The following is a 17,776-nucleotide window of genomic DNA, read 5'->3' on the forward strand; positions in this document are numbered from 1 at the left end:
ATTATGAGAATTATAAATTTCCCAATTGACAACAGATGAAAATGAACATTGTCCTTGTTTACTTTGGGTGGAAACAAACAGAGGAAGGGAAGGACACTTTCCTTCAAGCTTTATTCAAGGCCAGATTTCGTTTTCTGTAATTTCTAGCTCCCTACCCCATAGCCAAACTTTCTTTCTTTCTTTTTTTCCTTTGAGTTCTTTCTGGATTTCCAATAAAATATCTGAAAGTAGAATTTTGCTGGAGAAAAAAAAAACAAAACCCTCAAGGATATTTTTAACTCCCCAAGGTGAAGAAACTGCCTAAGGGAGTCAAAAGTACATAGACCAGATTTTTTACAGTGTGTGCTATTCTGCATTTTTAAGGAGGCAATTAGTTATTCTTGTGTATTAGTGACTGCCCCATTTTCTCCATAACTCAGGTGATAAAAAGGGCCTCGGAGAGGACATATTTCAAGTGGGACATTTATTACCCTAAAAAGGAATGATTCTAATTTAAAGTCACTGGGAAAGCCCTTTCTATCGACACAGTGAAATTTCACAGCTGCAAAAATCTGGCCTCACTGTTCATGCTCTGTCTCGTTGCCATTTCTAACTAAGCCATCGTTAGCTTCTAGAGTTCAAGGACCTGGTAAACTAACCTGAACGTGAGGCTGTTGTCTATTTAAAGAAATCCAAGCCAGTGCAATATTAATTTGGTGGCCATAGAGGGAGTGTAAGATGCAGAGCTGTGACTGGTGATAACACTGAAGTATCTGCACTGGGGAATGAAACAAAAGGAAGGAGAAATTCATCCGTGTGTTCAGAGTGACGCAACTTTCAAGTTACCGGCTCCTAGGAGGTCATTTTTGTCATGGCAGCAAGTACAAAGGACTGTTGGCAGTCGGGGATTTTTATTACTTGTCTTTGAAGGTTGGATACATGTTCTAGGCTACAGAAAGTGAAGCTGATGTTTGAGACCTGCCTTGGCTTTCCACCTCTGCTTATTAGCAAAATGACAATAGGAATTTTTTAAGAGCCATTTTAAATAAGCACTGTGAAAATCTGTATACCCCAAGACTTTGCCATAAAAATGAAATAAGAATATATACGATCCAAAGAAAAGATTCATTCTGTAGCCACGTATCCTTAAAATCTAAAATGGAACTGTGGCCTTCTTTCCCAAAGTATAGATTCTCATTACTTCCTCTTCAAGAGAGGCATACCTAAAAGGTTATTGATTTGGTTCTGAAGGACAGAGTGTTTATTACGGAGGTAGCCGTGGCGGGGTACAAGTGTGAGAAATTAATGATGGCTTTGTGAGTGTCCATGCTGTGGTGTGGAACCAGTGGGGCAACTGTCAATCTATATGATAATACATTCCCAAACTTCATAAAATCAGTGATGTGAAAATGCATTGATTTTGTGTGTGTGTGAGCCAAACAGAATTTGTCAAAAAGAAAGAGCAAGAAGTTGACTGAAGTTAACGCCTCAGCCCGCAGAATAGCTCACACTTCACTTTTTACTTGGTTAAAGGGTTTATGATGTGGCGTGTAAAATTCCCGATTTTTATTTCTGGCCCCCTATGAGAACAGAACATGCATCATGCACGTCTTTTGAGGATATGCGAAATACTGAAAAGAAGTTTTAAAAAGAGAAAAGGAACCCATTCTCTCTGTACATTTTACAGTAACCATCTATCACCTAAGCTTGAACTCTGGCTTCAGAACTTCATGATCTGCCAGATGCAGGAATAAAAGAGCTGCTTAGTGATTCTAAGTCCATTTTCTATATGTGATTCTGACTGTGTTATTACTAGCATTATGGGGGGTGGGGATTGCAACACTGTATCTATTTCCTGTCAGGACACAGGGATTTGTATAGACACCCCCAAGGTGAAAACTGTTCAAATATAATATTTCACATAATAAACATCATAAAATAAATAAATATATAAAAATAAATTAAATTAAATAAAATTTTAATTTAATATTGAAAATAAGATGAATAAAATAAAATAAAAAATTAAAAAAATAAAAAAAGAGGCTACTGTTGGTCTACCAAATATAACTTTACTTATAAAATACTTTCATCCCTAACAGTTGTAGGTAAATTCTAGGCAAGCATTTTGGCTCCCTTTGCTTCACTGGAAACCTCCCCTTACAGCTGAGTTTTTAAGATGCATATAACTTTAAAAAGAGAGAGGTAAAAATTCTATAGGTATGTACAAGTAATCCATTATAGGTGGATCCCATGAGACCAGTGGGTATACCAACCAGGGAACATTTGCTAAAATACCTTGTTTAAAATGTGCCAAATGTTCTTGGATTACAAGTGATTTTATTTACTAGGTAATCAAACTGCCTCCATTTAAATAGTCTGACACACACGGAAGTTGAAAACGTACCTCAGTAAATGGGTTCAATGTATGCCTTTATGAAAACTTCTAAAAGTAATTTCCTATCAAACAAGCACCTTTAGCGTGTTGAATATGCCAAGTGTCAGAATTTTGTTAAAATTCAAAAGGAGTCAAGTGCAGATTTTTCCTTGAGAGTACACCTTGATTAGCTACATGAACAGAGGCAGCAGTAAGACACATCCCCTTGTCCCCACTGCAGAATAGATTATTTCAGAATTAAACATACATTTAAATGCAACATAGTGACATCTTTTTGAATATACGCGACTTACCCAGGAAACGATATATGTTCAACATGGTTTTGAGATTAAATGATATTTAGCTACGTTTCTGCATTCACAACAAGCTGTCTGCCTGTAAATTTCTTTTTCTTTCTTTCTTTTTTTTTTTTTTAATGCAAGAAAACACTTAAAGCTGCTCTAGTCAAGGTTTAAAACATTTTATGGAAACATTCTTAACTGATCTATTTGTAAACATTTTAATGGGAATTTTTTTAGCCAACACACAAGATAGTCATAACAAACCACACAGCATTTGATGTTTCCTTCATAAATCAACTGTACCGAATGCAATTTATCTTTTAAAAAATGTTTTGGACGAAACAGAGTTCTGAGTCGCTAAGAAATCCACAAAATAAGCACCTTATCTCTTTAATGACTTGCTTGGGCTTCCCTATATTCACTGCTTAATGATCGGAAGCATTTAATTTTCAAAGTTTCATTAAAACCCATCTCGAAAGCTGATGGATAAGGAGGAGTGATTTGCGAGAGAAGATGTGGGGAGACATTAACCTAAATAGGGACCAAGGAGAAAAGTAAGCATAGGAGAATTTTTTTTTTTTGAAGACAAGTCCCTTCCTATTTGTCATTATTAAACTCCAGAGCATCTGTTCCAAGTCTGATCTTCAATACGGATATGAGGCATTGCCGCCTGGAAATGAAAGTCTAAGATAAGCTAGGATTCTTAAGAGATCTTCAAGGGAAAAAATAAGCCAGGTTACCATTTCCTGGGAAGAGGAAATCAATATAAAGACCTAGAAACTTGTGGAGAGAGGACATTTTCTAGGTACAGGTCATAGTTTATCAAGTTGCCTCTTCTGCCGTGTAATTTACTTGCTAATAAGACCAACTGACTCTGCCTGAACAGTGTGTGTCATCATCAAAACGCGATGTTAAAATTCCTTCCTCATTTCTCGTGTGTTCGAGGCTTGCTGGTTTCTTCCCCCTGGCTCAGCGTGGGCCGACAAGGTCGATTTAAAAGAAAATGGATGGTTTCATACTCCTCTTTATTAAAAAAAAAAAAAAAAAAAAAAGCCAAAAAACATCCCCAGCCCCACATTGTGCAGCACCCAGAACATCAAAAAATATTTAAGAAGCAGGCCTACCGTTCTCATCATCTGACTTATTTTCGTTGTCAGAATCGGTCAGGGTAAGGGCTGAGTTTTCACGACTGGACAGGCCGGAACTGCGCCTGGACTTTATCCCTCTCCCCCACAATCTGATGGCATGCTCTGGAGACATCCCTCCCTCCGTATCGGAGTCGGCGTCAGACCCTGTGCTCAGAGCGTAGCCCTGGTGAAGGATCCCCATGTCGGAACAGTAGCCGCTTCGGTGCGGTGAGGGCTCACAGATTCCCAGTTCCGCAAGGGTGAAGTTAGTTCCTAGGGTGACAGCGACAAAGAGACCGATTAAGACTTGTGAAATACTTTCAGAGTTAAAATTCATTCTTACCAAGAGCGGACAGACAATCTTTCCATTCAACAAATACACCAGACTTGCCATGGTCTACAGGAATGGGTCTTGGGCAAGAGGATCTAGGATAATGAGGTATTTTTAAGGACAACAGTAACTCAGAAGTAAACATCTAAGGTTAATTTTAATCCAAGGACAGAATGCTCAGGTTTTTATTTCAGAAATGTTTAAGCATTTACTGTTGTCTAGGTATCGCCATGCAGCTAAAAAAAAGAAAAAAAATAACCCACTGGATTTATAAGAAGACCTAATATATACCAAACACTGACTTTGCTCCAGGCATCTCTGACTTTGCAATTTTTATCTTACGTTAAAAACATTTTGCAATGGTTGATGATGATGATGATAATATTACTACAATCATTTTGTAAATAAGGAAACTGAGGAACAGAGAATTTAAGTGACTTACCCAAGGTCACACATCTAGATTGTAGCAAAACCTGGATCTGATCCTTGAGCAGTCTGTCTTCATGTCAAGGAAGCTTAATCCTCCAATACATGGGAGTGGTGGCCAAGGGACCTGGGTCCCCAGTCCTAGCTTCTCATTGTGGCAAGTCTCTTAACTCCTCGAGCCCCAATTTTCTCTTCTGTAAAATCTGGGTATTAATCTTTTAAGTTGCTCTCAGATCACTGTGTGTTTTATATGTGATAATATATACACCCGTGTGTGTGTGTGTGTGTGTTTTCAAGTGAGTATATGTGTTACTGAAGTCAGCATCCTAGGGGTAAAGAGTCAGTCCGTTCACTTTTAAATGCTATCAAATAATTTCTTTTCGCTAGAACGACTTAAAACCACAAGTAGGTTTTCCCACTGAACGTGAATGTGTACACATGTGGAGGGCCCAGGGGTGAGCCCGTGGGAGCAGGACAGAACAGGCATGTAATGAGCACGTCTATGTTACCATGTGTTGGGCAGGGGGCCATATATACTCTAAGAGGCTTTATCTCATTTAAATCTCACACTAGCGCAGCAGTGGGGATGTTAACACTTCTCAGAGAGGCTGAATATTCTCTCCAAGGCCACACCTGGGCAAGTGGCAGACACAGGAGTCACCTCCACATCTGCCGACCCCAAGCCTGTGGTCTCTCTATAAGGTCAATTTGGTCTCAGTCACAGATCAGCCTGGCAGCAGTTCTGCACCGTGAAAGGCTCGCTCTACTCAGGTGCTTTAACATTCTGCTTCTTAAAAAGACACTTTAAGGTTTCCATGCAAGTGAGATGTCATCATGGGGTCCACTGTATTCATTGTAAATCTGATGGTTTTTTATTTGTTTGTTTTTACCCAGTTTATAGACATTGAAAAAATGCAGTGAAGAAATGCATTTTCATGGTATAAGTGAAGAAAATCTTCTCAATCACACCAAAGCCATGGGTTTACACATTCTCTCTACATTGGCTACCTTAGGGCCACTCATGTCTCCAAGCTCACGACATAACTTAACACCATGATAGCCCCCATACATGACGTCATTTCTCAGCTTTTATTTTTAAAAAAGCACCAACAACTGTTTATATTAACCTAGTATGAGTTAATTTGTAACAGACACACGTATTTTTTATTCTGAGGTTTTCCTTTCCTTTCTTCACTGCACATAAATCTTCCACGGCCTTAGTTCCCCGTGTAAATGGAATCAAACACAATTCTATACATAATTGTCTCCGTAGAGGGAAACCTATTCATTAGAGCCAACCCAAGCAAAAATGTCTGCGGGCACGGGGTGAGGTACAACTGCATGGGCAGGGAAGAGGGGAAGTCCTCACTGCCATCAGCACAGTTCTGAGTGTTCGTTCCCTGGGCACAGCTTGGCACACCATCTGAAATGCTCTCCCCAGGGCTTTCTGTCCCTGTCTGCATCCTTGGCGATAAGGTACTGTCTCCCAACTGGACACACAAATGTCTCTTTCGGTTGCAGTTGTCCATAAAACTAAAGTTACTGAGTTCGTATGGATCTGATATTACAACACCTTTCTCCCTGTTGCTGCTTTTCTCATTCCTAAGTAGTTGGAAAAGGTCATTTCCTGTGCGCATTCTCCCATCTTGTCTTGAGAGCCCAGGTTTGTTCTAGACAGGCGTGAACCACATCGCTTCCTTTTCCTCCAGTCACCAAAAACAATCCCAACGAAAACACACCTGTTTTGATTCCACCTGTGGGACTTTTTAGCTGTATGATTCCATTTGAAATGGAGTGTGTGCATGTGCATGAAGGCAGCTTTCCTGAATGTCTTCTCATATCTCATTATCTGGAACGAGCTTCAAAGGTTTCCTCAGGAAAAGAGACGGCTATGTGAGCAAAGGGAGCCTCAGTTCTCTGAGAAGCCCGTGTGCTCTTCCATCTGGGCACTAGAAGGAGCAGGCAGGAAGCCTAGGGCCTGGGAAACCATGGAATCAATGCAGTGCCCTCCTCTGCTTATACAATTTACTTGATGACAAGACATTAAAATCATTTTCTGCTGAGACAAACTTGAACTCTTCATAAAGCACTTAAAATATGCATGCATCTCCAAAATACCCACAATGTTAGAAAAGAAAAAAAAGGGGCGGTCCTTCAAGGGTTTCGGCTTCAAGCTGACAACCCAAAGCCACAAACCAGCAGCATCATAAACAACACTGAAGGTACTGTACCGAACTCACCAGAACAAGTTAAAAAGTTCACATCGGGTTAGAGAGAGGCAGGTTTTCCTCTAAAAACAGAATTGTTTCTTCAAAAATATGACCTTCTAAACTTCTCAGCGTCATCTCCCAGTAGGACCACACTCCCCCAATGCTGTCCGATGTCTCCAATTCCCGGTTTGGTACCTTTTGGTCCTCAACTCACTCAGAGGCTAGAAACCTCATTCTAAGGACTTGCGTCAGATTTTGGAACAAGCCTTGCCCAAGTCTGCTGGCCTCCTGTTGGAAGCTGGAGAGCCATATGTGCAATAGAAAGGAAAAACTGGTCTACCGTTTATTAAATCACTCAGCACATATTTATTGTTCCTAGTGCTGTGCTAGGCATCGGGGATACAGCCGTGAGCAGCGTGAAAATACAGTCCATGACATTTACAGTCTGATCAGGAAAGGAGCATTAATCAAAGAATCACATAAGAAAGGTGCAATCTACACGAATCTACATAAATTCTATGTAGAAAAAAGAGAGGGAGCCATGAAAGATCGTATAGTGGTCCAGCCCTTCATCCTTTCACAGCGTGCCCACCGGAGGTTCATCCAATGGTAAACTCAAAGGAGTGCGAGTTTACTCCATGGTGAAGTTATCATGCCCCGCTTCAGTTTCCTCTTACCGTCCCCAGTTTCCCAAACATTTCCCTCTGTGAGTTTATTTCAAACATGTTTCACATATTTTGTCTGACGGCACAGAGCCCTCATGTGATATACCATTCTGCTTAGCATGTCAGTAGTATGGGGGAATTTTAATACTATGTCAGCTTATTGTTTGACACTTTCATTGCTCACTGACAGGAGATTGACTTTGCTCTAATTCATCTTGTGTAATTATGCCTTTATTAAGCTCCGTGGCAGCTTTGAATAGAAGAGAGAGGCTTAGTCATTGTGCGATTCTCCAGGCTAAGGTTTCCAATGGAAAGCAGTCACCATTTCACTGCTTCTTTACCCTCTTACAGAAAGATAAAAAGAGGCACGCTATTTCAGTATTCATGGAACACATGTTTACCCTCTATCTGCCTCCAACCTCCCTGACGTCACTAGTTTAAGTGGGTATGGACGACAGCTCACACTCCTTTCCTCTCAGGTGTGTATTTTATGGTTGTGACCTCTACACTGCTTAGTATTGCCCCGCATTACATTACCAAGGCCAGAGTCATTACTTTCACAGATAAATGATTATTCAAAAATCTGTGGTATTTACATTATGGAATTTCAGTGTAATTTAAGGTGTTGGGAGAGAACGTCAGTGTCTAAAATCTGTTAGGTGATCGGGATAGCGAAACATAAGTCTTTAAAAATAACTCTATCATTAAGTTTCTTTTTCTTTATCTTCTTTTTCTTTTTTTTTTTATCATAACCTCAGGATATGACCCGGATCCTTCCCAAAATATTTTGAGAGACATCTTGCAATAGATACCAAGTCATTCTTTGACCAACAAATTTTATCTGGGGACACAATTCTAAGGAAGAATATGTCAGCGCACCGTGATCTTGGCTTTATTTTCTAAGTTTTCACTAACTTTTTCCACTTTGAAATAACCTTTAACTGGGAAAAGCACATATGTCGCTAAGTTAGAATTATCATGTCATGGTAATACCAGCGAATACAAATAGCACTGGAAATGTCAGCGTTGGAACAGATTTTCTACTATGAGGGCAGGAAGATAAAAGTGAGCTGTAGTAGCGGAGGAGTACGATGTAGACAACTTTTATCATCTAAACGTTTACCATGTGAGTCCCCTGAGCATAAGAGAAGACGCCTTACACAGGGAAGCAAAAATTGCTATAACATGAAAATAGTCAGCAGTCATCACTTACGAAATTAACCCCCACCTACCCTACCCACTTAATACTAGTATCTCTTCTTATATCAACCATATCAACGTTAATGTTCTCAATTAGTTGCTGATAACAGAAATTTGGCTGGTGTCAATCTGAGGTCAAACTGTAAAACTTGTGATTAGATGCAGATTTCCATGAAGTTAATCCAAGTGAGGCTAAAAAACACTAGGATCACAATCAAGTCAACAAAATAACCAAGATCTAACAGAATTAGGCTGTTAACAAGAGAAAACAGAAGTGAGTGTTGGCGTGATGATGGCTTCTGCAAAAGATGATGGACTTCTGGTTCTAGACCAAGATGAAATTTCTCACTTCTCTACTCCTCCCACTAAGATACAGCTACAATCCCTGAACAGTACATGCAAAAACTACTTAAAACAAGTCTAAAAGGGGCTGAGAAGAAGACAGATCTACTAGAACCTGGGACCTGAAGAAAAACACAGCAGTGAGTTCCCTGGGTTTTCTTTTTGCCTTTTTGATATATATATTCCCAGGCAGGGTGCTGGAGAAATATGCAAATTGGAAACATCAATGGGGGCAGATCAAATAAACCTAAAGTGAAGCCTACTGCAATGAGGGGTCCTTCCCCAGCTCCACAAACATACCAGGGTGGAATCAAACTATATTCAATATCTTGCAGTAACCTATAATGAAAAAGAATATGGAAACAAATACGTGTATGTATATGTATGACTGAACTATTATGCTGTACACCAGAAATTGACACAACATTGTAAACTGACTATACTTCAATTTAAAAAGAAAAGAGAAAGAAGATAGAGTGGTGAGCTGGAACTTTCATTGTCGCCCAGTGGTAACCGGCTTTCCCTGGTTTCCCTACAAAGGTGTCCTCGGAAGCCCTAAGGAACTCTAGATTTCCATCTCCTCACAGTGGTAATGAGGTGCTCCTCCCTCTCCCTGCTGGTGTCAGAGGAGGATAAATGTCAAGTCCCCTCTCAGCAGCACAGGGGGACTCATAGGTAACTGTCAGGAGGTGATCCTCTCCCTCTCAACCAGGCTGGTGTCTGCAGGGTCCTAGTCGGGAGTCTGAAAACCCAGCTCTGCCCAGTAAAAGGAGGCACCTCTCTCCATCCAACCCACTTCCCTCCTCCACAGAGGAGGCCAGGAGAGGAACCCAGACTGTCGCCTCCACCTGGCAGTCAGGCCACAGGGTCCCACTTTTCCCACTGGCTTGGTGTCAGAGGAGGAGGCTGAAACAGAAGATTTAAATAAGATGCAGATTTTCAAACCAGAACACTTCAAATAGCCAGGATACAATTTAAAAAAAAAAACAACAACCCACTCATCCTACCAAGAACCAGGGAAATCTCAACTTGAATGAGGGAAGGTAATTATTTAAATAACAGGTTAATGAGAGGCCCTTAGGAAAATTAATGAATCCATCAAATAGTTTTTGCAAAATGTGACCCTCTGTGATCATGCATGCTGCACAAAGTGACTCTGAACGAAAGACGTAATATCCTGCAGTCATACAACTGTGCTGTAAAATGTATACTATACCCCGTATGAGTTGCTATCCTTTATCCTTCTGAATAATTGTAGCAGTTAGGATAATAAATTGTATTCAACATAACATAAAATGTAATCTTGATAATCAGTTTTATTTTCTCAAGATAAAAGTTGCAATAAGTTACTTTTACTATTTAATATGAAATACTGTTTCTTTTTAAACACTGATCCCTTTTTTAAGTGGCCTTTCTCTGGGATCATTTTTCCTAAGACAAAGAGAATCTCTTGTAAATAAACACAGGGCACTTTTCTTGGGCAAATGTTAGACTCTCCATTTTAAAGCCCCGAATGAATATTGACTCCAAATTTTTCTAGCAGATATGTAAGGAAAGAATATAAATTACAATGTTACAGTTCTTTTTATCACAGAAAGTGAAGTAATTTAATCAGATGTCATAAGAGTTTGCAAAATAGAAAGTTATCAAGGAAAAATATGACAATTATGAGACAAAACATAACTTTCATTTCTGTTTGAATAATCAAGACATATCACCAAACTGTTACCTTATATTTAATGTCAATACCTTATATTTACATTTTGAGCCCTTAAAGATACGTACGTATAAGCTACAGAAAATAATCAGTCCAAAGCTGTTACCAACATTATCTATTATTTTCATACACATCTAAAATCTACAGATTTGTATATGCAATGGTAACAGTTTGGAAAGCCACTAAAGGAACACCTTATGAATTCTAATGTTTCATGCTTGTGTATACTAAAATTCTTCACCTGAACTCTCTCTTAATGCCCTTCTAAAGTTCACCTGCTTTTACTAAACATTCAGATATTTTCCCAAATGTTGACAAAACTGTTCACAGAAAATCCTGTGGCTTAAAACTACAGAGTAGGTATACATCTATTATTATTCATAAAAATAGAAGTCAAATATTTACATTTCAAAAATACACTTTAAGAATTGCAATTTTCTTTTGTGTCTAGCAACCTCAAATGTTCATTTTTTGATATTTCTAAACGTGCAGATTAATTATCTTCGCCTCTGAATCACAATGTATCCAATTTGTAACCAGAATCATTCCAATGTAAATAAACCCTTTCCAAATCAAGGAAACACCAAAAAGGCTAGCGAAGACAGGAGAGTTTCCAAAATCTGAGGTTTCTCCGTAAGCTCAAAGCCAAAGGTGAATGTGGCATTCTCCTCTGATGCGGTATTTTTACATTCTAACCTGAACAAAGCCTGATTTGGAAAACCCAAAAGCGGCCACAACCAAAGGTTCTGCTGAACGACTGTCAGTTCACAAACAGAAACGAAATGTCCAGTAACCTAGCTGGGTGGAGACTCTTTTCTGCTGCTGAAAATTTCAACAAGATTAAAAATCTATTCCAGTATTAAAATCTACACTAATCAGTTACTACTATCCCATGTAAGAGCATTACAAAGGCATACAGTCATCTGACCACGTGAGATTCTGCTTCTCCAATTTTTTTTTTTAATCAGAAAAAATAAATAAAGGACAACAGTGGGTTAGATGCAATGGTCTAGCTGCTCTGTGCTTGAGAATGTAAGATTAGCTTCCATTTACTGACGGCTTCTACTGTGACAGACACTGTCCTAAGTGCTTTTATATACAGTTTTACAATTAATTACAACAGCCACTGTATAAAACAGTCACTACGTATACAACCTAGGGTTACAGTGGGAGTTTCAGTGTCTGTTTTAAAAATACCCTTGACCATGTCTTCTTAGAAGTAATTACTTCTGATGAGTCTCCATTTACTCATTTATAAAATAGACATAAAAATAGCGCCTGCCTTCCTTAGATGTTTGTGAGCACTGAATTCCCTAAGGCAGGTAAAAGTGCTGAGAACGTTGCCTGCCACAGAGTGACCACACAACAAATGTAAATATGATGATGATCATCAGTTTACAAGTTTTTAAATTATAGGATTACTAACACTTTCCTTTTTCTTTTCTTGAGTCACTTTTGAAAAATTTGGAACAATCAGTTTTTCTAGGAATATGTCTGTTTCTCCTGTGTTCTCAAGCAGATTGGTGCAGTTATCCAAGTATTTTTAAGGCCCTCTAAATTTCTGCTAGGTTTGTAGAATATCGCCCTTTTTTTAAAAATTTCTGACATTATTTGTGCCTTCTTTCTTTTAACTGGATTGTTCTCTGCAATGATTGAATAATTGTTTTTGTCTTTCAAAAAATAATTTTTGCTTTTCTGTTTCCATTATCTATACATGTTTTCTAGCTTATTAATCTCTACCTTTGTGTATAGAAGTTATCTCTTTCTCTTCCTTTCTTTGAGTTCATTCAGTTAACCTTTTCCATATCTTTAAAATTAGATTCTTTATGTCATTAGTGTTCGGCCATTCTTCCTTTTTACTGTAAGCATTTCAGACTGTGTATTTCTCACTAAGGACCACTTTCACTGCATCTTACAAGCTCTGACTCTCAGCATTTTCACTGTTGTTTAGATCTAAATGTTTTCATATTTCTGCTGAATCTATGAAATCTCCAAATGCATTGGGACATTTCGTATACATTTCTGTTGTCGATTTCTAAATTAATTTTATTTGGCCAGAGAGCATCATTTTTATATTACTAAATTTTTAAACAACTTTGAAATCTGCACTATAACCTGCTAAATTTTTATAAGTATCCCATGTGTGTCTGAGAACAGCACATGTTCCCTAATTATTAAGTGCAAGATTCTATATATGCCACTTAAACCAAATTGTTCATCATGTGTTCAATTCGTCTAGATGGAACCAGTTTGCCATTTGCTTGTCTTATCAAGAATTGAACATATAAGATGAAATTTCCTACTCTGATGGAAGTTTCTCCCAACAGGTTTCTCAATTTGCTTTATGTCTATTTAAGGCTACATTATAGGTACATATAGGCTTAGAATTATTACAGTTTTCTGATGGGTTGCACATTTTATCATTAATGCGCAGTAACTATCTCTAATAAATACTTTTGAGATAATATCTAGTTTTTAATACTAATTATATTTTATGAAGAATTTGTCCATTTCTTCTAAATTGTCAGAACCCTTGAATGTGTATAGGATATGTATAAAAATATTCCTTCTTTTATTCCTGATTTGCAGTATTTGTGTCTTCTCTCTCTTTTTCTTGGTCATTCTAGCTGTGGGTTTATAAATTTTTATCAGTTTTTCAAGAGATCTGCTTTTTGGCTCTGATATTTTCATTTATTATTAATTTTCCATCTCTTTAATTTTTGCTCTTAATTATTTATTTCTACTTTCTTGGGTTTAACTTGCTTATTCTTTTCTAGGTTTTGAGGTAGAAATGCAGATCACTGATTTAAAAACAATCTTCTTTATTTCTCAAATCCACAAACCTATCAGCTTTCCCTCTTTACCTACAATGCACAAATCTGGACATGTTGTATATTCATTATCATTCAATTTCAAATACTTTCTAATTTCTCTTGTACTTCTTTGATGCATGGGTTACTGAGAAGTGTGTAATTTTATTTCCACATGTTTGGGACTTGTCCAGAGTTTTTTTTTATTGTTAATCATATTTCACTTAAGCACCCCGGAGATGGAGAACACATTCTCTAGGATTCCCTCTTGAAATTACCTTAGACTTACTGTGTAGCCAGAATATAGTACATGCTGCTGAATGTTCCACTGAAAACTAGAATGTATCCTGAAGTCATACGTGATGTTCTACAAACGTCTGTTACATCACGATGATTAACACTGCTGTTCTCTACACCCTCACTGGCATTTTTGTCTACTTGTTCTATCAGTTAGTGAGGAAAGGGTTACATCTGTAACTAATTACGTGGTTTTTTTTTTTCTTTCTTCCTTTACTTCTGTCAATTTTTCTCCTCCCCACCCCCAGCTTCCTCTTCCCTTTCTTCCTTCTTTGCCCCCTTTCTTTGGCCTTTTTTTGAAACCGTGTCATTAGACACACACAATTTTGTATCACCAAGGGGAACTGACTCTTTTGTCCACTTCAAATATCCATCTTTTCTCTCTGGTAATATTCCTGGTCTCAAATCCTATTTTGCCTGATACAAAAGGTTCAACTTTCTTCAAGTTTACTGTAAACTGTAAACGTATGTCTATTTTCATTCCTTTACGTTCAACTGTTCTGGGTCTTTGTATGTAAAATATGTCTCTTATAGACAGCATATATTTGGGACTTGCTATTTAAATAATCTGACAGTCTGTTCCTTTTAACTGGTGTGACAGCCCATTTATATTAATGGAATTACTGATATGGCTGGATGTAAGTTCACCACTTTGTTGTCTTTTCCTGTCTGTCCCTTTCCTCCTATTTTCCTTTTCTACCTTCACTCAAGTTAACAATTTTTAAAATTCCATTTTAATTTTTCTCTTGGCTTGTTAGCTCCCTCTTCACATAATTTTTTCGTGGTTGCTCTGGGGATTACAATATGTTACGTTAACATCAGTCTACTGAGTGTTCTAATCTACCTGATACATGCTGTTCCTCCAATTTCTGTGTATTCATGATTTCTTTATTCTAAAAAAAATTATTGGCCACTGCCTCTTCAGTATTTACTCACTTCCATACTTTTTATTGCCTTCACTAATTAAACTAAGACTATCCTCTCCTAATGTCTGTTATATGTTTAATATCTTTTCTTTCTGTGCTGTCTCTTGTTAATTTCTTCTGGCCATTTTTTTTTTTTCAGTTGACTAATTCCCTTTTGAATTGTGCCTGAGCTCAGATTTACTGTATCTACTAAGCTTTTTTATTTTAACCACTATGGATTTCATTTATACAATTTATACAGCATTTTAAGTGTTGCTGTTCAGTTTTTCCATTATAGTCTTACTTGCTAATTTGCATATTATACATCATTGGAAGCATGTATCTGACAAATTCTAACGTTTTAGGACTTTAAAAATCAAAATTGGTTTTTTGTTGATTTGCTCACTCTTAATTATAAATACTTGTTTTCTTACATATTTAATTCGATTTAATTTTAGCTGGCATTGGTTTAATTTTTAAAAATCACAAGGGCCTAAACTGAGGATTCTTGCCTCCTGAAAAATGTTTTTCTTTCCAGGCCATGTGGTACTATTAACTACATGTCTCTTTTCAAGTTTCCAGCATAATGTAAGAATCTCAGCATCATGGCCTCTGTCCTGCACCAAGTCCAAGGTCCAAGGTCCAATCTCCCAACCGCAGCTCTGAAAGCAACCGTTGCTCTCACTGAAGACCTACTGTGAGCTTGCAATTATCTTCAGATTTCTGACGTCAGCTACTTTTTAATTCTTATTTTGTTTTGTTTTAGCTGCTTGAGATTTCTCTTACTCTGAGGACTATCTCGTTGTTTTGATCAAACGCTAGTTAATATTTCTATCAATTTTCTCACCTGTAAAATGGAGGATATTAGAGCAGTGCTTGCCTCTTGTGGTCACTATGTCGATGGGCAAATATATATATATATATATATTTTTTTTTTTAATAAGATTGTGGAACAGAGTAAGAAATCAATAAACATTAGGTATTATTATGACTGTTACTATTATGTTACCAGTAAGTGTAAACCTACAAAACGATGGGTGTGATTCCATTTTTGAAATTTTTTCTACCACTATACAAGTGAAACACTTTTTTCCAGCAAAGCTATGTATATTTAGATATATTGAATGTTTATTCCATTGTATAATAGAATATGCTGCTTTCTCAAAGCAAAGCAAAATACAAAGAATATTTGATATGTCAGAAGGGAAAGCTAGCAATATGAACTGAAATTTTGACGAAGGCATACGACATTTGCATTCTCAGCACTCCTGGAGGTCCCTGTCTCCATCACGCCCTTGATGTTTTGAAAACATTTTGACTTTCCCATCACTGAAGAATTATTCTAGATCTCAAGAGTTAATTGACTCATCTGTAGTCTGACATCTAGTGAGATGGATAGATCACAGTCTATCAGCAGGTGAATACATGTATAGCAGATATTTTGCTTCAGTGACTAATCAGAGTCTACATTGTAACCACAAATATTTGGTGACCGGGGAGGGGGGGGATGTTAATGATACATTCTTGTCTGTAAATCAGTTCCCTTAAATCTTACCTACTTTGTCACCAATTACTGTTAGGATTTAGATACTTGTCTAAAACCATGTGATGCATCCAGCCACCGGAGTTTCTGTGTGCCCGTTGGCATCCGTTAAACAGGGAGGGGATAATTGAAACTGAGTCAAGAGTTTTCCTTTCCTTCCTTTCCTACCTTGCTTCCTGCGTTCCAAACACATGTTGTAGGTTCCAAATACACGTAAAGCTTTAATTACGTTTAGCATCCGGCAGCTGTTGACTTACAGAGAGTTGTTGAGTCACATGAATTCAGGCAGAAGCTTGCCCAAAGGGGTAAAAAAAAATCTTTATGTCATCATCACAGCTGAAATACTCCACCATCAGCACCATTCTGTTCATGGTGTGAGCAATGCTGTAAGTAACCAGTTTCAGCAACACCAGAGACTATCACTGCTAAAATACATATTCCCAAAGCAGTTAGCGCCATCAACCAAAGGGCCTTACAAGTATTACTTTCAACAAGTGATGGGTGCGTTCACCTCAGTGGAGACCATGGCTTCACAGAGATTTCAGTATCTGGAGGCATGACTTTTTAAAAGCAAGATCGTCACACTATCCATTCGAAACTGTCACCACAGTGAGATGCGTTAAGTCATTTAATTCAGACCCTGCATACTTTTAGAAGAAGTGAATCTCCTAAGAAACTGCACAGAAGAGCTACAAGCCTTCAACCCTGGCCACCATTTGCAACACAATACAATTTTATGAGGAGAGAACGGTCAGAAATAATAGTCCTGGTCTCAACAGAGAGAGAGAGCTCAAAATCCAAATGTTCAGTTACAAAAGCACAATTAGAAAAATATAATGAGTGCTGTGTGTGGTTTACCGATACATATACACTAACAGGATAAATTTGAACTGGAAAAAATATGCACCACATCCTTAATAGCAATCATTTCTGGAGATGCAGAGAGAAGAAAGCAATGGGGTTGGGGTCATGGGGATGATAACGTTTGAAACAAATTTGACAAAATAGTAACACTTGTTAATTAGAAATTATGAGTACTGTGTACTTTACTCTTTGTACTTTTCTGTGAATCAAAGGGTTTTTTTCCCTTAAAATTAAAATAATTTAAAAAATAGACACCTTGGACCAGTCTACCTCCACTCCCTAATTTAGAGTATTCACAGTATCACACTTTTTTCTATTGTCAAGTCATTCAAAATGCTCATGTTTTGATTTTCAAAACATGCTTCAAAACATATTTTTGATTTTGAAATTTCAAAAAATTTCATTTTCCTTCTGAGTTAAAAGAAATGCCTCCAGCGGCATGCTGTTTTAAGTTCCAGACAATAAGAAACATACTTATGAAGCAAAAGTAAGTGCAACCAATGAATAAATAAACGATGTTACATTCAGACAATGGATTATTATTCAGCATTAAAAAGAAATGACCTATAAAGCCAGGAAAAGACAGAGAGGAACCTTAAATGCACATTACTAAGTGAAAGAAGCCAACCTGAAAAGGATATGCACCGTATGGTTCCAACTATGTGACATTCTGGAAAAGGTAAA

At 37.7% G+C, this 17,776-nt stretch overlaps 1 protein-coding gene across 2 annotated transcripts in view; it reads right to left on the minus strand.

The window, feature by feature from the left end:
* Window positions 1-2,180: 2,180 nt before the first annotated feature.
* Window positions 2,181-17,776, minus strand: part of LOC123613404 (teneurin-2-like) — a 394,217-nt gene continuing 378,621 nt past the window's right edge. For both annotated transcript variants that reach the window (XM_045508114.2, XM_074350323.1), the window contains exon 4: window positions 2,181-4,055. In XM_045508114.2, the coding sequence (XP_045364070.1) occupies window positions 3,763-4,055 (293 nt within the window). In that variant the 3' untranslated portion in view covers window positions 2,181-3,762. The remainder of the gene's footprint in view (window positions 4,056-17,776) is intronic.

This window comes from Camelus bactrianus, chromosome 22 (genome assembly GCF_048773025.1).
Source record: "Camelus bactrianus isolate YW-2024 breed Bactrian camel chromosome 22, ASM4877302v1, whole genome shotgun sequence".
Lineage (NCBI taxonomy): Eukaryota > Metazoa > Chordata > Mammalia > Artiodactyla > Camelidae > Camelus > Camelus bactrianus.